Source organism: Galleria mellonella, unplaced genomic scaffold, assembly GCF_026898425.1.
Source record: "Galleria mellonella isolate WM207_F2 unplaced genomic scaffold, CSIRO_AGI_GalMel_v1 utg1267, whole genome shotgun sequence".
Taxonomy (NCBI): Eukaryota; Metazoa; Arthropoda; class Insecta; order Lepidoptera; family Pyralidae; genus Galleria; species Galleria mellonella.
Genome location: NW_026441987.1, coordinates 792,776 through 817,125, shown reverse-complemented (window position 1 = coordinate 817,125; position 24,350 = coordinate 792,776). Strand labels below are relative to the sequence as shown.

Below are 24,350 nucleotides of genomic sequence, written 5' to 3'. Positions count from 1 at the left end.
TTTTCAACTTAGTACTTAATAATTAAAATCAATCGTAATTACATACTACATAAGTCTACTTTTCTTTTCTATTTAAATAAATCAAATGTAGTGCTATTTTCAGACACTGTCATCCCATTTTACACTACTTTACCTACATTGGATTGATACTATTATTGCCTAATATACATGTTTTTTACTTATTTTTGCATATGTATTATTTATGTTTTGTAAACAAGTTAAAATACGAAAAATCTATTAGGTATAATAGTTTAAAATTTAAGCTATGTTCTTTAAAAATGACCTTTACACAACCAACCTTTAGGGGACATTTCAATGCCTGGTCCCAACCAGAACACACCCTGTCTGTTGACAATCTCGTGCATGATTATTCCAAAGGAATACACGTCACCCTTCTGCGTACCTTCAGGCGGTGGGTCTGACATACGGAGTAGCTCCGGTGATGTCCACAACAAACCTACATTAAATATAAATACATATAAAAGACATATAAAAACATTCTTCATCATCATATATGATTTAACTGTCCACTACTGTAAATAAGTCTCTCCCATAAGTGGGGTTTTGACAGTAGTTGACACGCTTGGCAGGCGGATTGGCAACCGCAGTTTTAGATATATTTTGAAATGGACGCTGCTGCCCATCACCCGCCCGCTCTTAGTCGCCTCTTATGACACCCATATGAAAGGAAGGGATGGCCTATTATTACTTAGTATAAAAAAAGTCCCTTTATATCTGTTTTCGGCTTGCTTTTTCTAAACCACGTAATACATTTTCACTGTCATTTAAATATTATTTTAAAGATGGCGGATGTACATACATTATATGTAAATTTTTGTTTATATGGATAAATTCAATGTTTTATAATTATCATTATCATTCTTAGCATTAAATCATGCTGAGCAGGCGAGTTAATAACTGTGGATTTTTTGTATTACATTTTTATTGGCTAAACCATCATCGAATGCACTTTCTACCTGTCAAATATAGATATTATTAATTAAAGATCTTTGATGGATATTCAGTAGCGAGCAGACGATTTTTATAAAAAATCTCCCTCTGCTAAAAACATCCATCATAGCTATCGTAGATATAAATTAATTAATAATAATAAAGTAAAACAAAGTGTTCTTATAATTATCATTCTTTATCATTCTCTTTAATCCAGTTACATCATTATTTAAAAGAACGTTTTATGTTTCTTGAGAGAGCGAGTTCTTATTCCTTATAACTGACAACCTCCATTTTCCTACCCATTCTTCCTCTTTCTACTCCAAATCCTTTTCCGTTTCGTTTGTGGAACTCACTCCCTACCTCTATACGGTGCGCTCAATCGTTGCCCATTTTTAAAAACTTACATCATCCTTATAATCACTTAGTCCTACGTATTTCCAGTTTTATGTGTTATATATATGTGTATTAATATGGTATATTTGTATGTATTTATGCGTATATACGTATATGTATGTATATATATTTATATGTGTATGTGTATGTATATATATGTATATGTTTGGTTGTATGTGTTTATTTATGTATGTATATGTATATGACTATCCTGTCACAAATATTATTTTTTAAAAATCTATCTTTTTTAACGCGCCACCTACCTACTTAAATTCTTTCTAAAAGGTTGTCATTGCTTAGCAATAAGACATACACTATCGTATTGAAAATAACAAATCATGTTATGTTGGTGCAATAAAGTGTTAAATAAATAAATAAGTAAATAAATAAAACATACGAGTCCAGTAGCTATGCGCTCTTGAGTCTTTCTCGCAGCTCCTCAAAGCGTGGAGTCCAAAGTCGGTGATTTTTAAAACAAATCGGGAGTCTACAACGCAGTTGCTAGATTTCAGGGCACCGTGAGATCTGATGTCCGTCCCATGAAGGTAATGCATGCCCTGTATAAAAATCAATGGTAAAGTATACCTTTAAGAATAAGCATTCTAAGAAGTGCAAAAGTATAATGTATGTACAGGTTTGTGTGTCAATCTGCCATGCGTTCGATTAGTTGCATTGGTTTCCAATATTCTTTTCATTGAACAAAATCGACAAAATATAAAAAAAAATGTGAAATGTACAAAATTAAATATTGTGTACCACAAAGTCACAGTCGGATATTGATGGCTAATATGGAAAGTTATCGAACTTCTGGTAGTAACAGTGGTGTTCGATCTTCAAGTGTTGGCAGTCACACATGTATTAATGGTAGCGGAATTAAACAAAATAATTCTATTTAAATAATCAGTGATATAGTTTTCCGCAATATATTAACCTAGCTCAGGAAAATATATCTCTTTTGATCCTTTCTTTGTTGTAATAAAGGTAATGTTGACAATTATATATGTTTATATACTTGTTTAATAAATACCAACAAGTCTGACTAGTGTAATATAAAAATTTTGCAAACAATATTTGTCTAGTTATTTTGATCCCACGCACATTTATACGGTTTACCAAGGAACGTGCCCTGAAGCTATTATCATACCAAATTACACAAACATGTTGGAAATTTTACAAAATTACTAATAACTCTGGCCCGAGGCTTCACCCTCGTTATAACTGCCCACCTAGTTTTAAACTCACCTAGTTCGAAATAGAAATTTCGTAATAAAAAAAAATTTTCATTGCTAACTGGAACTATCCAATTACAAATATTTAATGAAAAACGAGATGTTTGTAGATACATTAGATAATAAATAGTAATTGTCTACAATTCTACGAGATAATTAACACATAAAAAAAAACTTTGGACACGAATCAAATCATGTGTCCACAAGTAGACTTTTCTTTGATCTAATTAATTTTTTGCTCCATAAAAGGGTCATAAAGTTACTTAATTTATAACTGATATGAGAACAAATTCTATTGACTTCATAAATAATTAAAATTTAATAATGAAATAGAAGTTATTTCAAAATGTTGCCACAAAAAATACAAATTTAAAATCTCGTACTTATTAAAATTCCTTTAATAATATTAAAGTAAATTAATATCAAAAAATCCTAGCAAGCTATATTTATTTATTTATTTCTTATTGCATTCCATAATGTGATTAGTAGATAACATTTCAACTTTAATTATGGACCCTGTTGGGCACTGCAAGTAGGAGAGAGAAGGACAACCCTTTTTTCACTTTAGAAATAGTTTAAGAGTTTGTTACAATATTATCCAGTCATTTAAATTTTATTACGACAGGTACGTTTTTTCTAAGTGTTATTATTATTCATTATTTAAGTATTGATATATATCTATTCATATTGTATTTAATCCATTAATAAAAATAAATTATATAATCGATTTTACTTCAATATAAAAGCGAATAACTTTGTTAGCATTACTTAAATTAACACACGTAATATCCTAAACTAGATTATTCAAAATACTATGTACATTATCAAGTTAAATACTTAACAAGAAGCTTAAAGTGGATTTAATTATAAGCGCCTTACCCTCACAATGTCATGCATCAGACTGACTTTGAACATCCAATCTAATTTTATGTTTTCATTTTCAAGTATATCTTGAAGGGATCCTTTGGGACAGTACTCTGTGAGTAGGCAACAGTGTGGCGGGTCCACACAAGCTCCGTAAAACCTGGCCAAATGGTCATGTTCTAAATCCTTCATTTTCTTCAGTTCCAGCAGTAGTGGTCTGGTGAGGTCTATGCGCTGTTTGTCCACTTTCTTAATAGCAACGCGGCAGCCTTTGTAGAAGCCACACGGGGCGAAGACTTGCCTGTCGCCCGGCAATGAAGCGGCCTCATCGGAATAACCAGTCTGGAAAAAAACAAGAAATGTGAATACATTTATATTAATAGGTGGATTTCATCATCATATCATATCAACTATTAACCGTCTATTGCTGAACATAGGTTTCCCCCTATTGGGAGGGTTTTCTAGAACTACCATGTTTGGCAGGGTTAGCAAACGCAGTTAAGCTTTGGTGATGGTTTAAGAGGGACAGCTATTAAGTTCCCTTAATCACCCCTTACGATGCCCATGAAAAAGAAAGGGGTGGCCCATTCTTTGTTGGGATCACACGATAGTTGTAATGTATGTTCGCCACCACTACCCTGAAACGCTTTTTCTGAAGAAGGGCCAAATTAAAAGTACCCATAACCGGCGAGCGTGTATGAAGATTGATAATTGTGGAAGAAGCGAAAGAGGTTTGTTTGTTTTGTAACTAACAAGCGTGTATAAAAAAATTGATAAATGTAAAGGAAGCGAAAAACCTCTACTTGAATCGAAGCATTTGGCGTTCCATTGCTTCTGCCTACCCTAATGGGAGACAGGTATGACCAATATATGTATGTATGTATGTCTCATCATAATTATTACTTAGCAATAACGAGAAAATTTTTTTATTCAAGTAAACTTAATTACACACATTTTTTCATACAAATATTTTTTTTTTATGATTCTTCCACCCATTCGGTTCCATTAAGATAAACACTTAATTGCAATTAACAACTGGTCATGACAACGCTAGGGTTCCCGCTAATTTTACCATAAACTCTTATAATAATAAACGTCCAATGCAGATTGAACCTTCAGGCGTTCGAGTGCCCTTTACCGGGAGCTATTAAATTAACAATTTAATTACTCTCGTAGCATGTAGTGGTCCGTCGGCTAGACTAGACTAGCGGCGAGATGAAAGAGATATACCGATTTTGTGATAATATCATATTCCGTAAATTATAAAACTCAGGGCTGTCAACGCACATATGACAGCCTCGTATGAGGGAAGAATATTGTTAGAAATGGGATCGTAGACCGCTGTCAGATCAACTTCCACGTGGTCCTCTTATAAAACATCGTGGTTAATTCCTGACGAATTCGTCACGATGAAGTGAAATGACATGGCATGGCATGACATGACATAATATGACATGACATGGCATGATATAACATGACATGAAATTAAATAAAATGAAACGAAACGAAATTAAACGAAATTTACTTGCCAGAAACATTGTAAATAAGATGTGGCATTTATCAAGTTTACAAGATGTCCATTATGTTTCGCGACATCAAATAACATGTAAATATTAACCATTGAACGATATGCCAACTAACCTAATTTTCATGCTCACTGGTGCATCGCTAGTGCAATGGAAAATGGATTTCGTTGTTTAAAAAAAAAATTAAAAAGTATAATTTGTTAAGCTAATAGTTTACCATTAGACTAACCGTATGCTTATCTACCACCATAGTTATCATCATTATCATCGTATCTGTCTACTGCTGGACATATCCCTCCCTCATTGACCGCCATAAGGAACAGTCCTGAGCCACCTGTATCCATTGACTACCTGCAATGCATTTGAGGTCGTCATTCCATCTAGTGGGGGGTCATCCTACACTGCGTTTCCCCATATGAGGTCGCTACTCAAGAACCTTTCTTCTACATCGGTCGTTGGTTCTTCGGGCTATATGACCAGCTAATTGCCACTTCAGCTTGCTTATCTTTCAGGCTATATCGGTTACCACTATAGTTATGTAAAAAAAAGGAAAAGCGCATCCTAATGAGGTCAATATACATATGTCGACGAAGGTAAGTAACACCAACAAAAAGAAGGTTATTATTAAAACCATTTATATTAAAGTCTGAAAATATTTACATTTTAATTAGGAGGGATTTAAGGTGCATTTTTCAATTATACAGACTTCGCCAGATTTCAATGATATTTTAATACTTTATTATCTATACTGTCGTTACATTATCGTCATCGTCATTATATCAGCCTTTAACTGGCCACTGATAAACATAAGCCTTCCCCTTAGGGGGTTTTGACAGTAGTTGCCATGCTTGGCAGGCGGATTAGTAACCACAGTCAGACTTTAGAGGTGTTTTAAGAGGAACACTGCTAACCTTCCCTTGCCCTCTCTTAGTCAGCTTTTACCACATTCACGGGATAGGAAGGGGCGGCCTATTCTATTCCGGGGCCACACAGCCAAATTTAATACTACAGTACAGGGAGGAAAGGAATTGTTAGTAATGGGGTCTAATTTGCCCATTACTAGCAATTCCATTGTTTCTGCCTACCCTAATGTGTGACAGGCGTGACAGATATGTATGTATGTATGTAGCAATACACCTTATCAGGTCGACCTCCACGCGGTTCCCCCTGGAAACTCGTGGTTAATTCTAGTGGAATTCGTCACGATGGGCTAACTGACCTGCTTTCATCATCACCTATCATCCCTCACTGGTGCCCCGCCAGGATATACCGTTAGTGCAGGTGGGGTTACCATACCATTATTATGCATCAAAAAAAATACTACAGTACATAAAAAAAAATTGTTTCTGGCTGCCGGAAGCTGGTATAATTTTTTCACGGATATATTTTCTCTACATTATCATGAATCATACATGTGTCATAATTGTTTTAAAACTGTTTACAATTCAACATAAATGAGTACAATTTAACTGAATAATTATACCACAGTATAAATTGTACTAAGCAATTAAGAGGCCCATTTCATAGGTGCGCTTCATATGATAAAAAGTACCTACTTCAGAGGGCGGTAGGTACAGATGGAAGAGGCCTCTTAAATACTTATTTATTTTATTAAGAGGCCCCTTTCTTCGGAGCACTTCACATGATAAATAGCACTTATTACGTGGAGAGGCACAGAACTCTTTACGTATCCCCCCAGTGTTGCCAGATTGGGTACTTTTTTCGCAATTTTAGAATAAAAATATTCTATTTATGAAATTTTGGGAGAAAATCGAAATGGGTTTGTAGAAATTGGGGTAAATATTTTGGCAATTTTGGTACTTGTAAATCGTATAGCAGTATGTAAGAAAGACTCTGTTTTCCGCACTTAGCCTCTCAATAGCAGTATAAAATATATAAATGAAGGTAGCAAAGCACGAAACGGAATATAACAAGAAAGCAAGAACGTAGGGACATGCAGAAGCACGGTGCTTTTTTTTTATCGTTTGCTTTGTGATTCATGGTAAAACGTATTTGAAAAAAATACTATAAATACTAAAATTTTGCATGCCATTGTTTTGGCTAAACAAGCATATTCATAACATATTATTACTAGCATCTGTATACCGTGTTTTTCAGCAAATAAATAAATTATTGTTATTATTGTTATAACGTAATGAAATTCGATAGACGTTTAAGAATGGGTAAATATAAAGAAAATCTTATTAATTTGGAGAAAATTATTTAACATTTGGGTAAAAATAAAAATCACAACTGGCAACCCCGGTATACCCTCACTGCGTTCATAAAAACTAGAATGTTTACAATATGTTATTTTAATAAAATCTAAAGAAATCTCTGTTGCTATTGTATGGGTTGCATGATTTAAGAAACTAGTGTAAACTAGTTTACGACGTAAATCAATTAAATCGAACACAATACCATTTTACTTGACAATCGGAGTTACTCATAAGATTTTGAAGACTAGAAAGCGTTTAAACTAATGAATATTGTAATTTTTGGTTTTCCAATTTTGACCTTTATTTTTTTAACATTTACTTTTTTTTATATATTTTTATTATCACATATAGAATCAACAACTTATGTCTAAATTAATTAAAATATATTATATTTACAATATACCTATTCCAATTACAAATTTCCATTTTATATACTAAATAATGTTATACTTATTTTTTATATTATAATATGTTCCTGATATGTTATTTTGTATTCTGTCACTGTATCTTAAAATGAGTATTGCAGTATACTATAATAAAATAAAAAAATCCTGTAGATTCATTTAATTAAGTATGATCATCATTATACTAGCCGTTAACTGTCCGCTGTTGAGCACGGGCCTCCCCATATTGGAGGTTTTACCAGTAGTGGTCAAACTTGGCAGGCGCCCGCCTGATAGCGGCAATTAGGCTTTGTTGATGTTTTAAGAGGGACGCTGCTGCCCATTCCACCATTTAATCATTAAATTCCCTTAGTAGCCTGTTACGAAACCCACAGAAAAGAAAAGGGTGACTCATTCTACGCCGGGGCCACAGAGAAAATATTTAAGTATATCATACTACTTCAAGACAAATGGATATTTGTTACTCTTTCACGCAAAAGCTACTGAACGGCGTGAATTGGCGTGAATTTATTGGGTACAGAGGAATAACACCTGAGTCCTCAGGAATGACAACGCATGGGGGGTATCATGGGTGAAACAGTATACTCTGTTATATCCATGGTACTGCTCATGTCTATAGGCGACGGTTACCAATTTCCATCAGGTGGGCCGTCAGCTTGTTTGCCATTCAAAGTAGTATAAAGAAAACGGATTTGAATTAAATTAGGTATACCTACGGGTAGGTTATATCCTAACTTTGCACAACAATATTTTATATATTGATTCACACGAGTGAAGACACGGGATACAGCTAGTAAACGATCATCTTGAAATTTGACACATATCTAGTATTTACAACGAAAAAGAACACCACGTTCTATAAGGTTGACTGGTACAGAATGCTACTAACATTAAGTCCGCCTTTTGGACCATATTTTATTTGGATCAATAAAGTTATTTAAATAAATAAATACTCCAGCCTTTCCAACTAATCTATATTGCGAGGCGGATAAACGCTAATAACTGTTACAATAACGTTAACTTGGCTTTATTCCAAATTTGTTCATTAAAATAATGAAAATGAATAACATTTATTGGAAATGGCTAAATGATTTAGAAATAAAAAATAAAAAAACACGGAAAAAGGCAAAAGGAATTCAACGTAATGATTATAAGTACACCTTTTATTTAAGAGGTTACAAATTTCATTTTGTCGTAAGCGTAAAAGCAATTTACAAGAACGAACGATTATAGGATTCGAATCGAAGCAGGATCTAGGGAAATACTTTTTATTGTTAAGCAAAAATTACTACACTGCGATAAGGAAATCTTGTTATTTGGTAGGGCTTAAAGAAATAATCCCTATCAATACGAGTATTAACGAGCGAGCGCTTTTCGTTCTTTTATTTATTTGCTAGCAATTCGCCCGCTACTTTGTATGCCTGAATTTTAAATAGATAGATAGATAGATACTCTTTATTGTTTCCTCCTATTTATGTATAATAAACTTAGATACAGTATTAAACTGTGAGGAAACAACTATAATTATAATGTGAAAAAGGCTTTCAGGTTGCAAAAAAAGAGCGATTAGAACTATCGCTCGGATTCCGCAGTGGCAGTCTTGTAGGACTTTTTTTTTTCAAAATATAGCATTCTTACTGTACCCAGTTTATATATATTGATTGTGGTTACAGACTATGTTAAAAATCGTCTGCCAAGAAAATGAAACCAGACAAGAGAGAAATATTCGCATGATTTCTAGACGAAAAGATGTTGCAACCAAATGATATACAACCAAAACTAAATATAGTAAAACATGGCGCAAAATTCACAAGCGGTTAAATTGTATAATACATTACCCAATGCATTAAAAACTGTTGACGATTGGAGAATTTTGAAAATAAAACTTTATACTCTTTTGTTGGAAAGGTGCATCTAGTCAATTGATGAATTTTAAAAGATTAGATCTCGAATCCTTTTAACGTAACACGCAATTTTAATATGTATTGTATACTATGATTTACTAATGACATTTGTTTATTTTGTAATTTTTGGACAATTATTATTGATTATATTGTTGCTTCATATTTTAGTTTAGTAGTTTTTTTTCTAGTTCGGTTTCGGTATATATTGGCGGGGCATCAGTGAGGGATGATAAGTGAAAATGAAACAGGTCAGTTAGCCCATCGTGACAAATTCAACAATGAATCAATCACAATGGTTTCTAGGGGGAACCGCGAGGAGGTCGACCTGATGGGGTATATTGCTAGTAATACGGTTGGTAATCCCCATTACTAACAATCCCTTTCCCCCCTGTAGTTATTGGGCTAACCCTTTACAGAGCTATGTTGCATAACTGCAACATTTCAACTAAAATGAATATAAAGTTTAGTAGTTTATATATATAATTATATCTCAATCACTTTCTAAAGTACAAAATCTACATCTTAGAAATGTGATGACTACAAACAATTGTTACTAATCTAATAAACCAACCGTGAACTGGCGATTAATCACTGGACTATATTGAATCGCAAGCAACCATTGTATAATGCCAGTCATCCGAATATGACGACAGATGTGTGACGTCACCACGAGATATATTCATCCTGTCAGTTCGGAACAATTAAACACAGACGAAAAGAGGCATTCGCTCACTCCACTTACATGCCTATGATTATTGGAATAGTTGAAAATTATTATGCTATACATTCATTTATTTCTATTTGAGTGCTGTATTCTTGTCGGTGGAGCTCTTGCCAGTTACAGTTTGTAGCGAGTCTCATCACCTCTTGATACAGTATGACACCAAATTTTTCCTTGATCTACCTGATGTAACTATGTCTTTGTCTCCCCCTTCTTCTTCCCTCTATCTTACCTTCTATTAAAACGTTTATAAGGTTGTCGTGTCGTATCAAGTGTTCCAACATTTTTCTCATTTGACCTCAATAGTTTTTATAATTTGTCTTTTTTCCTTAACCCTAAGTAGAACCTTGTCATTATTAATTCGATTTTTCGAGCAAATTTTCTCCATCCTTCTGCAGAGCCACATTATAAAGGCTTTAGGTTTTTCTATTCCTTTCTGGGTTAGTATCCACGGTTTACATCTATATAAAGCTACACTCCAGATATAGTTCTTAATTAATGGAGCACAAATGACAGTGCTATGTGAAAGATAAAAGTTAGTGTAATACCCATATAGGTATGGGGGGTATCATGGGCGAAACAGTGTACTCTGTTATGTCTATGGTACTGGTCATGTCTATAGGCGACGGTTACCACTTTCCGTCAGGTGGGCCGTCAGCTTGTTTGCCATTCTAAGTTGTATAAAAAAAAATATTTTGAAAATTGTCTCAAACCAATTAAATCAAACATATACGGTCATCATATCCGCCATTATCTGTCCACTGTTGAACATAGGTGTCTTCCATAAGAGGAGTTTTACCATTAGTTGCCACGCTTGGCAGGCAGTTTGGCAAGCGCTTACTAACTTACTAAGCAATTTATAAAACAGTTTATTAAAACAGTGTTTAACAAAACTCTAAGTTATTGTTTAGACAGTGTAATTATTTGTATCTATACGTAAGTAAATAATCTATAATATGTAGGTAAGCTATATTCCGCAACTCCACTCGCTCGAATCAGTATATAAAGTTTTGTAAGTGCTAAGTTAAGAGATAACCTATTCGTGTACGAAACTTAATACAAATTCGTTTAGTATTTTTTGCGTGAAAGAGTAACATCCATCCATCTATCCATCCACCCATCCATCGATCATTGCAAACTTTCGCATTTATTTGTTCAAGCAGTTTTTACCTTCATGTTCGCACCTACATATTACTTGCTCTTTAACTGCGTGTGAATTCCGCTAATGTAGATGTTAAAATATTTTCAGATTTTACCTTTTTATTACATTTGTCGTTTTTTTTTAACATATTGAACTAATAAAAAATATATATCATCATCATCATCACCTTCATCATCTCTGCGATTATACAAAAGAAAACACAATATAAGAAAGAGATTTAACTAGTGTTGGCAATAAGAGCGTTAAAAGCTTTATATATACCAAGAGGTATGAAGGTTATTGATGAATGATAATTAAACAGCAACCCTGCTTGCGCTGTCAGTATATGCTAATGGAAGACAAGTGATGTATGACAGGTGATGAAGGCAAGTCAGTTCGTTCATCATGAAGAATTCAGTAATAATTAATCATAATGGTGTCCAGAGGGAAGTTTATTTGACAGGAAATAATGCTAGCAATGTGGTCACTAGTCGCAGTTATCAACAATCTCTTTCCGTCACTTTACTTTGCAAAAATTTCAAACATTCAAGGATACTCACTCCAGTACTGAATCTGCGTGCTAGAGAATGCATGCTGCCACGGAATCTGCCGCTAGGGTGCAGCACGTCTGTCCAGCTGACGCGCCACGTCATCATTGCTATCTCCGCTTCCAACTTGTAATGCCTGGTGGAAAATATAGTCACGTTATTTACTACTCACTTTTTGGATGATGCAAGAACAAACATATAGACAGACACGAACAAATATGTTTTGGTTTCTTTTACTCTCTTCTTTTACTTCTTCTTCTTTTATTTTCTTTTACTCTTATTAAATCTATCGTTTAAATTTTTCTTAAATATTTTTAAATATTCTTTCATATACATGCAATGTCCAGTTGTCTAGTTACATTTTATTTATATTATTAATTATTATATATTTTTGTTTTCTCCGTATAATTGCTTAAAAATCGCAGTTAGGCTTTGCTGTTGTTTTAAAAGAAATGCTGCTACCTATCAATCGACTATTAAGTTCCCTTAGTCGCCACTTACGACACCCACGGAAAAAAAAGGGGTAGCGGTACCGGGTACAAACGGAAATAAAGGCTGATAGGTTTAAATATAAAAAAAAAATCTAATAAATTGAATAAAAACCACTTAATTATATCATAATATTTTTTTCGTGATGAGAATTGTTTACTTAAATAACATAAAATATACTTATTTTATTGTTTTATTTTATTATTTTTTTAAGGCTATTATAGCCTTACATCTGATTTGATTGTGAATTTTCCTTATGTAATAGTGGTGTAATTGCCCTTTATTTCCTTATTCCAGTTTTACACGAGGAAAAAAATGTGTCATATTGTTTCTTTATACTATTCATTAAACAGACAGACAAAACCAACTATTTCGATCATGATATAGTAATTTTATATATTTATTTAAAAGAGATGACTGTTATATGTTTCATAGATACATTAGATTTGAAAAAAAAAATAACTAGAATAAATTTAAATTTATTTTGTGAAAACAAAAGATTTAATATTTTGTTTGTAATGGATAAGCTCAAAAAATTGCTAATAGATTTTAAAAATTTATTCACTTACAGGAAGGTACATTATCAGCGAGTAACATGCCTATGTTTTATGTTCAAAAAATCGTACAAAGTCGGGACCAGCTGCTAATTTTAACTGTCATTATATAGAATAAAGATTTGATTTTTTGTATGTTTGTTTTTAATGGGTATACTCAATAACACTTAACCGATTTTAAAAATTCATATACTTGTAAAAAAAACTACATTATCAGAGAGTCATATGGAATGTATTTTATAAAAAAAAAAACAAACAAAAATAAGGCGACTCGCTAGATTTTTATATAATTCAAATTTTTAATAATACGATAAGCAGGATATTGCTGTGGTAAAGGCAATGACAACAGTACCAATACTGATAAAATTCATATGGAAACAAGAACTTTAGGATAAAATACAGGCACAAATTTACGGGTTACCATCATAACAGCCTTGGGGAGTTTTGCCAGTAATTGTCACACTTGTCCGACGTATTGACTACTGCAATACGTCTTTGAAGATGTTGTATATAGGGACACTGCTGATATATATATATATATATATATATATATATATATATATATATATATATATATATATATATATATACAGCAACTCGGGCATGCGGGCATGCATCACCCACAACACCAAAGACATTGCAGGTATGCTGCCGGCCTTTTAAAAAGGAATATGCTCTTTTTTCTTAAACGTTTTTTATATAAATAGCTAGCTCTTTTCTGATGAAATGAAAGAAAGCGCGTCATATTTATCTATCGAATGGTATCAAAATGTCAAAACTGCCAAAAAATTACTTACGCAAGATAAGAACTTTACTGACGATAAGCTACTTTGTACTCTACTCTAGTCAGTGACCATAACCTAGTCATGCAGACGATGTCGTGGGCAAAAGCCAGTAAAATTCGTAAGAATTATTAATTTTAACAATAACCGAAAATCTATTCAAAAAGAAAATATAAAACTTCTCTCTCCTGTATTGTTTCATTTTCAAAAGTTGTTTGATGATCATATTTTGGTCAGTATATAATAAATTCCAGTGATAAATAAATCTTAGTCCATAAATCGTTTGGCAAGTATTATACACTGACCTAAACATTTAAAATAGATATATATTAGACTATAATACATATATATATATATATATATATATATATATATATAGTCATTAAACACAAAATGCACATATTTGTAAATTATGCATTATAACAAAAATCATACAATTAATTTTGGGAGGGTAGTTTGAACCCAAATAGTACCAAGTTGGTAACATTCATATTAGTTATTACTATTAGCATCTCTCTTGTATTGAAATTACTCAATTATGTATCAGCCAGTATACACAATCAGACGTATTTGCCTTCAACTTGTTGGAGTTTTGTCGGATGACCACAGTTGTGTTGTTTGCCACCATTGTAGTATAAAAAAACTAATGTAGCGAATGAAGGTATGTGACCTTCTAAATACGAAACAAGTGATAATATTTTTTACATGATTTTCTATTTGATCAGATATTTTGTCCTAGGATTCGATCATTATGAAAATGGAAAGTGGTAACCATCACCTCTATATATAAAATTGATAATCTCCGTGGTGCTGTGGTATGTTGCTTTGCATAAATAAGATTCCTGGTTCGATTCCCAGTCGGTCAATTTTAAGAAACGAAATTCTTCGAATTTGGTCGAGTTTGGGTATTTTGGATTGAGCCTCAGATGTGTCGGTAGCTTAATTCCTCATAAAGTATCTCAGGTATTTTAAAGTTTGAAAATAGAATGGTTACTCCGCCCGCGCTATCGGTGTACGCTGGCGGGGCACCAGTGATAGGCGATTAGTGAGGATGAAGGCAGGTCATCCCAGTCGAAGGTCCATCGTGAAGAATGCAACAAGAATTAATCACGATGGTTTCCAGGGGAAACCGCGTGGAACCCATTACTGAAAAACTCTTTCCCCCCAGTATCTTAGGTAGACGGTCAGGTAATTAGTGTATTCATGGAAAAAAAAAATTTTTTTATACCACTGAGGTGTCAAAAAAGCATACCCGTAGCATAACCCTCCTGATGGTAAGCGGTTGGTGTTTTCATGGAAAAAATATATGAACAGCATTATTTACAATAATTTTCCTTAAGACAGTCTATGGGGATTATGTTCAGCAGTGGACAGGTAACGGCTAAAATGATCATGAAAATTTAAAATACACTTTCACGAAAACCCTGTATTACCATTCTATTCCATTTATTGCGTGTATGGACGTTTTAATTTTAGTTTCTTATTCATACATCCTTAAAATCAAAACACAGTCATGTATGCACAGCTGTTTGATGGAAGAAACACAAGTGAAACAAGGGGACCCATGCAAATAACTTACATAAACTCATTTGCATGGGTCCCCTTAAAATATAGTAGCTACTATATATGATTATAAAATACCATAAAATAATAATATTCTATTTCAGAAAAGTCATGTATAATAAATTTACTATATTTATTAAATTATTATTATTATATAACTATATAGTTAGGAAATATCATCATTAATTTAACTATTTTTCTGAACTAGCTGTTTTTCGGAATTCCTTATTTTTATTGCTTAGAATTATTTTGTTTAATTCCGCTACCATTAATACATACGCTACTGCATTAATTACTGCAAAGACTGACTACTATTATTATTACCAGAAGTTCTACAACCTTCCATGTTAGTCATCAATCACCTACTGCCATTTCGTTCACGCACGTTTAGCGATATATATTTTACCTCTAATCGAGACATGTTCAGGCAAATTTATAGATCATTGCTCAGAGCCTAGTCAAACGACTTCAAAAAGAAGGAGCTTCTCAATTCGGTTACCAGAGGGTGACTTTGTACCGTTTGCTTGAGCACCTCTGTCCCTTTCGTGTTTTTACCGTGAAGCAGTTGAGTTTTGCATGTGTTTTGGTTTGAAGGCTGGAATATGGCAGTGTATTTACAGGGTACAGAGGAATAACACCTGAGTCCTCAGAAATAGCAACGCATGGGGGGTATAATGAGCGAAACAGTACACTGTATTATGTCTATGGTACTGCTCATGTCTAAGGGGCCAGCGACCACCTTTCAAAAGGTGGGCCGTTAGCTTATTTGCCATTCTAAGCTGCATAATTTTTTTTATGTTTGTTATTTCATGCCACCATCAGTTATAAACCGATTTACAAAATTCTGAATGACAGAATCTGAATTCTGAATTCTGAATACAGATTAATCTTATGGAAATATCAAATTCGATAGAGTATTTAATTTAATTTAAAATATGGGTTTTCGCTATAAATGAAGTCGGATTTTTTTGTAAAATACAACTTATTACTCTACAAAAAAGCATTGCTATAAACAAATTATTTTCATAATAATTAATAAATGATTAAATAATTATAATTAAATAATTATTCGTGTGATAATAAATTATGCTTAAATAATTAAAATACTTTGAAAAAATATTTTAGTAGAGACAATACCTAAGTTTTAAAGCGTGAGAATAGAATGGTAGTCCACCTACACTATCGGTATACGCTGATGGGCCAGTTAGAGATAATAAGTGAAGATAAAAGCAGGTCAGTTCGCCCATCGTAACAAATTGCACAAGTATTAACTATGACGGTTTCCAGGCAGAATCGGGTGGAGGTCGAGCTGATAGGATGTATTGGCAGCAATCAGGCAATTAGATCTTATTATTAACAATGTGTCTTGTCTCCTTGTCCCCATCAAAATACCTATGTACGTATTGTATCTAAGGAGTATTCCTTTAATGATTAATCCACGTTGATGAAAGACATGTTTGGATAAAATTATTGTGGAAGGGAGAATCATTTTTCTTCCCAATGATTTTTAGAATACTGTCCAAACTGTCTTGATCATCAAAGTATATACTGTGATAACATGCTACTTTTTATGTCTGTAGGCGATGGTTACCACATTCCATCACATGAGCAGCTTGTTTGCCATTCTTTGTCGTATAAGAAAAGTCTCTGTACTTTATGCATCAATAAATGGGAGATTGTACACATTTATAAACAAAAACATAAATAAAAGAATTTTTAGAATTGCGTTTTTTTTTCTTAATCTCTTGTTTTCTTCTAGTAAATAAATTTTCTTTCCATTGACTTATTTCACAGTAAAAGTTATTGTCGACAATAATTTTTTCCGCAACATTAAACACATTTGCTTTTCCGATAACAAAATAATAGAGCACCATCCAACATGGATCTAACAGAAACTAATTCGCGAAAACGTGCGGCCAAATATATATTTTATTTGTGGAACATATGAAAAGAATTTTTGTACAAACAAAAATCAGATTTCCTGATAATGGAGAGAAAATGCAATCACGAATTGTTTGTGATAGATTGTAGGGAATTATTTTCTTGGCCCTTTTGATGTTGCCGCTATTGGAAAATAGTTTATTTGTAATATATTTAATAAAACTTATAGTGTGCATGATGTACTTTTTTGGTTTCCTTTTAAACTTTATTAAAAAAAAAGTTTTAGTTTGTGATTTGAAGTTTCGCCCACATGTATGCTGGTATGGAAACGCGGTGTTTTTAGAAAGATAATATAATTATAAAAAAATATATACAAAGCAAACTAACGGAGCAAAAGAAGTGAACAAAACAAAACTAAACTGACAGTAACTTCAAATCACAAACAAAAACTTCTTTTTAATAAACGACTAGTGGCCAGCTTCGACTTGACATGATTTTTTGGAAAACAAAATTATTCGCTGATAATGTAGCTTTCTATAGGTAAAAGAATTTTTAAAATGGGTTAATTATTTTTTCATTTTATCAATTACAAAAAAAAGTCTCTATGTAACATTACTTTAAACTAAGGTTCTTAGTGAAATTTATTAAATTTCATGAATTAAATTACTGGATTTTGGTTGTTTACCTATTACAATTAATTTTTTATATACAAAATCATACAAAATTAATTGAGGTATTTAGCCTTCATTTCTAAGTCTTAAGTAAGCATGTATTTTTTTTTATTTACTACTTTAATAAAAAAATTATTTATTTATTATAATTCATAATTTTTATTTCATAATCTCTAAAAATGCAACCTAATCTGGAATTAGCTGAAGAACTGCTAGCGGAGATTCATTCTCCATTCAAGCTAGAGATTTACTAATGGAGAATGAAATTCAAGCTAAAAACTGCTTGAAATTTTATTACTAATTAAAATTTTAAAAAGTTTGATATAAATGTACATAGATGAATAAATAAAGATAGATATACATAGTATAACCAAGAACAAATATGTACACATTCACACACATATACACCTATGTGTAGTATATATGTATATTCTCTCACTCTCTCTATGTGTACACACACACACACACATACACACACACACACACACACACACACACACACAGAGAGAGAGAGAGAGAGATGATATCTTTAATTTAAAACGCTACAATACTAAAATTTATTTATAAAAAAATATTTTCATAAATGTAAACACTTCACATACCTGTATATAAACACTGATAAAATCGCCAGAACCACCACCACAGAGCTGAGTACGATACTCAGTATCGCGTAAACTGGTAGGGCTGAAACAAAAGAACTACTTTAAAGATTTTACTTCACAAAAATCAACAACTTCAATAAATGAGTAAAATTTGTCATAAGTTTAGACTTATATAGAAACTTAAATATGATGAAATTACAGGATATGGGGGTGAAATGCCTTTTGTCCTTATGAATGATATATGTTTACTGGTACAGAATCTTAATTATTATTATTAATTAGTAAGATTAACGGTGTCCAATAAATGAAATATTTTCTCCTGAATGTGCCTCTAACCGTCGTCATTAGGTACGTGAGCCTTTTCAGATTGGCGGTTGGAATGGAAAGCATTTACGACTTATGCCTATATGGTACCTAGTGGAAATATATGGAATTTCCAAATACTCAATATTTATGCCTTTTCATACCTACACGTAATATGTACTTCATAGATTTATAGATATATCACTGCAAATACAGTTAGATTTATTGTAATACTAGCTAAACTCGTGACTTCGTATAACTGAGACAGATGAAAACAAATAAGCATAGTAACTGACATTTTTAACTGACTTCAAAAAATAGCGTCCTCAATTCACTTATATTTTTTTATCTCATAACAACATCTATAAATCGATTTGGATTATTATATTTTTTTATTTATTTACTTTTATTTTTTTTATATATATTTTTATTAAATAAAAACCAACAGCTATAAAATTTATTTTTAAAAACAATAGTAAAGATAAAAAACCAATTACAGGCTTTCACAAATAAAAACAAATTTTAACTACATACGTATAAATAACATCGGTAATACGTATAATTGAACAAATTAAACTTGAAGTAATAAGTACGAATATTGTTAAATAAAAAAAATTTGAAGAAAAAAAAATCAAAAGAACCGCTGACACGTCTTTATTTATTACAAGAATCTACAGCGGTATAAAAATTAAAGTGTTAAATTTTTTTATGCAACATAGAATAGCGAACAAGCTGACGGTCCACCTGATGGAAAATGGTAACAGTCACCTATAGACATCAGCAGTACCATAATAATAAAGTATTGTTTCGCCCATGATGTGATGATAAATATCCTATCTAAGTTAGGATATTACCTACCTGTATACCAAGTTTCATTCTAATCCATTCAAAAATTTATGCGTAAAATAGTGACAAACGTCCGTCCATTCATCTGTCATTAGAAACTTTTGCATTTATGATCTTAATTAGATAATAATAATACCTTTACCTATTAGATTTTATTAATACTATAATAATAGTTCACAATAACCCGTTATGATTAACCCGAAAATATAATCCTATTTAAATCATGACCACGCAATATTGAAGAATAATATAATATTCTATTTTCTTAAAAAAATCAACATTATGCATTGGAGCACGAAAAGGGGCTGAAGTCAAATTATCGGTATAAAGCAGATAATAAAAGTTAATTTTACGGCGAAACGAACTTGCCCCTGGGCTCATATTGCGAGTGTAAGGTAAGGAATTTCTTACAACCACTATAACATGTTACTGAGCAACTATAAACATAAAACAAGCGAATGCTCAATGTAATAGCTGTTGTGTTTGTAAAATATGAGTCAAATACAAAAGTAAAATAATCACGTACATTATTATGTTATTGTTATGTACATTGTTGTACATTATTGTTGTTTTTATTTTAGCCGTTAACTGTCTACTGCTGAACATAAGCCTTCTTCATAAGGGGAGCTTTGCTAGTAGTTGCCACGCTTAGCAAGCGGGTTGACAACAGCAGTTAGACTTTTTGAGATTTTTTAAGAAACAAACGCTGTTGCCCATCCCTCGCCCTCCCTTAGTCGTCTCTTATGTTACTCACGGGAAAGGAAGGGGTGGCTCATTCTATACCGGGACACACACGCCGAATACTGTTAACTTTGAGATTTGAAGGAGTATTTGTTCAGTTTCTTGCACGTTCTTCTCATTAGATAGCAACATTCCAAACCCAGCAGTAGAATCATAAAAAAATTATGATTTAAAAGAGTTTGTAAACGAGCATATTTAAATAAAGATTAATTGTATTCTAATTAATTATATTGTCATAATATAATTAGGTAAACATTTGTATTAAATAAGTCAATAAAAAAATTACTTTGATACTGACAAAATTAATATCTTTAATTTGTATCAGTTTTAATTTCCAAATATTTCTATCAGTATTAATTTCCAAAAATAATTAAAGAATGTCTCCTACAAAAAAAAAAAATATCGACTTCAATTGTGACAAAATCGTTCTGAAAAAAAGTTGTTCTTATTCAAAAATTAAACTATTGGACCGATTTTGATAAAATTTCTACCAGACCAAACTGGAATATCGTTTCAGATAAAAAAAAAAATTCCCAAATCGGTTTACAACTAACAAAGTTATAAGGCAAAATAAGGCAATGAACATAAAAAAATACAACCGAACTGAGAACTTCCATCATTTTGAAATTGGTTAAAAAGCAGCTATTAAACAATCGTGACTAAATTAATATGAGACTGACACATATTGACGTTTTTAAAAAAAATACACTTTAGTAAACGGTTGGCTGACCTTTTCTGGCACTCAATACTCCATTTAGAAGTATATAATCTAAGGTCGTAGCAAAACCTCGCGCAATGATGAATTAGTACGTGGGTAGAATAATGATGGACGGTTTTCTGAATGATCGCGGACATATAACCATTTCTCGTACTATATTTACCGTCGGAATCCATTTTAGTACCTTTTACTTTCATTCGGTGAGATGCAAGTGTTTTTAAAGATCTTTCACAATTGTCTGCATAAAGCAAAGAAAAAAATTTAATTTTTAGAGATACTGGTTCTAAACAATTAAAGGTTTACCTTCTGATTCCTAAATTATATAAATGGATTTATTATATGATAAATTCCTTATATTAAAGAAAGTGTTTTTGAAGGTGTTGGCGTGTGGTTCCGGCATACAATAACCCAACTCCTTCCTATCCAGTCGATGTCGTAAGAGCCGACTAAGGGAGGGCGATAGATGGGCAGCAACGTTACTCTTTGAAATATCTCTAAAGCCTGATTGCGGTTGCCAACCCGCCTACCAAGCGTGGCAACTACTGGCAAAACCCCCCCAGGTGGAGCTTATATTCAGCAATGGACGGATAAAAGCTGATATGATGATGATGATGATGAAAGAAGGTGATTTAAATTGTCACTTTGCTCATTCATCACCATCATCATATAAGCCGTTTACTGCCCATTGCTGAACGTAGATCTATACACAGTAGTTGCTACGCTTAGATAAGCAAGCCAAAGTAGCAATGGTAGACCGATGAGATGGGAAGAAAGATAGATGGGCAAACGCAGTGTAGACCGACCACCCACTAGATGGAGTGACGAACTCAACCTCTTTGTTTTTAATTTTCTTTTTCTTTTTTTGCAATTTTCTATTACAGTTTGATTCCTTAATCATCTCTTACTGTATCTTAAGGATAATGACTACTCGTACATTTTATTCCACAAAAAAGCAGCGACTTCATTCGTCGAAAATCAAATTATTTCTATTTAAAAGTAGAACTATTGAACTGATTTTATGAAATTTATATAAATAATCTGAAAGTATATTCCTACTAACAAAAAAAGAATCTTCCAAATCGGTTTATAAATGACAGAGTTCTGAGATAACAAATATAAAAAATGTAATCAAATTTAAAACCTCCTTCTTTGTTGAAGTTTATTAAAAAGGAAAGGAAACACATTGTAGTTTTATTCTACCACCAAAGTACAACCAGAGAGAGACTTTGTACAAAAGTAGTTTACTTGGGCACCTCTGTCTCATTTGAGTTTCTACCTTCACGGTACCAGTTGTGTTGGCATCGCTGTTTCGGTTTGTTGAAGGGCGGGATATGGCAGTGAATTTACATAATACAGAGGAATAACACCTGAGTCCTCAGGAATGGCAACGCATGGGGGCTAACATGGATAAAACAGTATACTTTGTTATGACCATGGTACTGCTCATGTCTATAGGCGACGGTTATCACTTTTTATGAGGTTGGGCTGTCAGCTTGTTTACCATTTTAAGTGTCATAAAAAAAAACTAAAAAAAAAACTTTCGTCTTTATAATATTAGTTTAAATATCAATAGTTCACATCAGAGATAGAATAGCTGTGCTCCATATTCTTAAAAAATAAAAATAAAAAATGAATGCCTAATAATATAAAATGGGTCGTATCTTATTTACATATTACTGAACGAAATGAAATCATCGTTACTATTTTTATTTTTATATTTCTTATTATTTCTATTTCATCTGATATCCAGAATTCCTATAACGTTTATTAATATCTATTATAGATGAAACGATACTGTCAAAGGAGTTGAATAAAAACAAACAGTTTAAGTGAGTGCTTTGATTCAGATGCTCCGTAAACACCAGGGTTATGAGGCAATGTAAATTTACATGTCAGAAATGGGAAATTACATTTTGACTGTGGTAAACACAGCGATTGGTTTACTTTAAGTTATTCCAAACTCTGTTACTATGGCAGGTATTTATTTTACTAATAATCTAGATTCCGACGCTTGCGTGAATATTGATTGGGTTTACGATAACCGACAGTCAGGGGGAAAGAGATTGTTAGTAATGGAGACTGAGAATCTCATAGCTAGCAATATATCCAACCAGGTCGATCTCCTCGCGGTTCTCCCTGGAAACTATCATGGTTAATTCCTGATGAATTCATCATGATGGGCTAACTGGCCTGTTTTCATTCTCATCTATCACCCTTCACGGGTACTCCGCCAACGTATCCCGTTAGCGCAGGCGGGGTTACCATTCCATTTTCACCCATCAAAAAAAAAATAACTGACAGTCAGGGAGAAAGGGATTGTTAGTAATGGAAATCTAACAGCTCCTTTACTAGCAATGTAACTTATCACCTTAAACTTCACAAGGTTTTCCCTGGAAACCTTTTTGGTTAATTATTTATGAATTCGTCGGTATGGGCTAATTGAACTGTTTCATTCTTACTGATGTACTACGTATTACTAACAATCCCTTATCCCCCCTGGCAATATACCCTGTCAGGTCTACCTCCACTTAGTCTCCCCCTGGAATCCATTATGCTGAATTTCAGATGTATTCATCACGATGGGCTAACTAACTGCCCTTTCATCCTCACATGTCATCCCTCACTGGTGCCCCTTCAGTGTACACTGATAGCGCAGACGGGGCTCTCATTCTATTATCATCAATTAAAAAGAAATAACCAGCGGGCCAACATTTGCATTCGAATTGGATTCTAATCGAAATGGGATTAATTTATCCTATATGATTTTGGTTTTTCACGAATTTCAGTTTTTTTTAATTTTAATTAACTTAAGATTTTCTTCTACAAAAATACGGGCTTCAATAATGGCAAAACAAGGAATCTATCATGAAATAAAATTCCGAATTTTAGGACTCAATTTCATGTTTTCATTTATACTGAAATCAACCCAGTAAATGGAGCTTAACGTTTTATTTGTCATAAATCCCACCATAAAAGTCCAAAGGAACGATATTTTAACATTTTTAATGTCTTTAAATGTATTATAAAATTTCAACGTTCAAATTTGTGTTGTGTTTGGACCTGAAATTTCGAAAAACATTTCATGGTTGATCCCCAGGTTATTTTAATTTGAAAACTAAACTGATTTTGAATGTATCTATGAAACTTCTTGACATTCTTAAATAAGACCAATACATGCCAAAACTATATTTCTTTAGAATTTTTTTCTGTCTGTCTATCTGTATGTTGATTCCAGCATCACAAAAAACTACTATACCAAATTAGATGCAGTTTTCACAATTGCATTTCAGAATTTAA

General features: G+C 32.6%; 1 protein-coding gene across 9 annotated transcripts in view; it reads right to left on the bottom strand.

The window, feature by feature from the left end:
- LOC113512279 (atrial natriuretic peptide receptor 1) overlaps positions 1-24,350 on the bottom strand; it is a 369,824-nt gene that overhangs the window by 13,636 nt on the left and 331,838 nt on the right. For all 9 annotated transcript variants that reach the window (XM_052900317.1, XM_052900303.1, XM_052900323.1 and 6 more), the window contains 5 exons: positions 18,446-18,527; positions 11,916-12,039; positions 3,456-3,782; positions 1,745-1,904; positions 299-457 (listed from right to left, as the gene is read on the bottom strand). In XM_052900317.1, the coding sequence (XP_052756277.1) occupies positions 299-457; positions 1,745-1,904; positions 3,456-3,782; positions 11,916-12,039; positions 18,446-18,527 (852 nt within the window). The remainder of the gene's footprint in view (positions 1-298; positions 458-1,744; positions 1,905-3,455; positions 3,783-11,915; positions 12,040-18,445; positions 18,528-24,350) is intronic.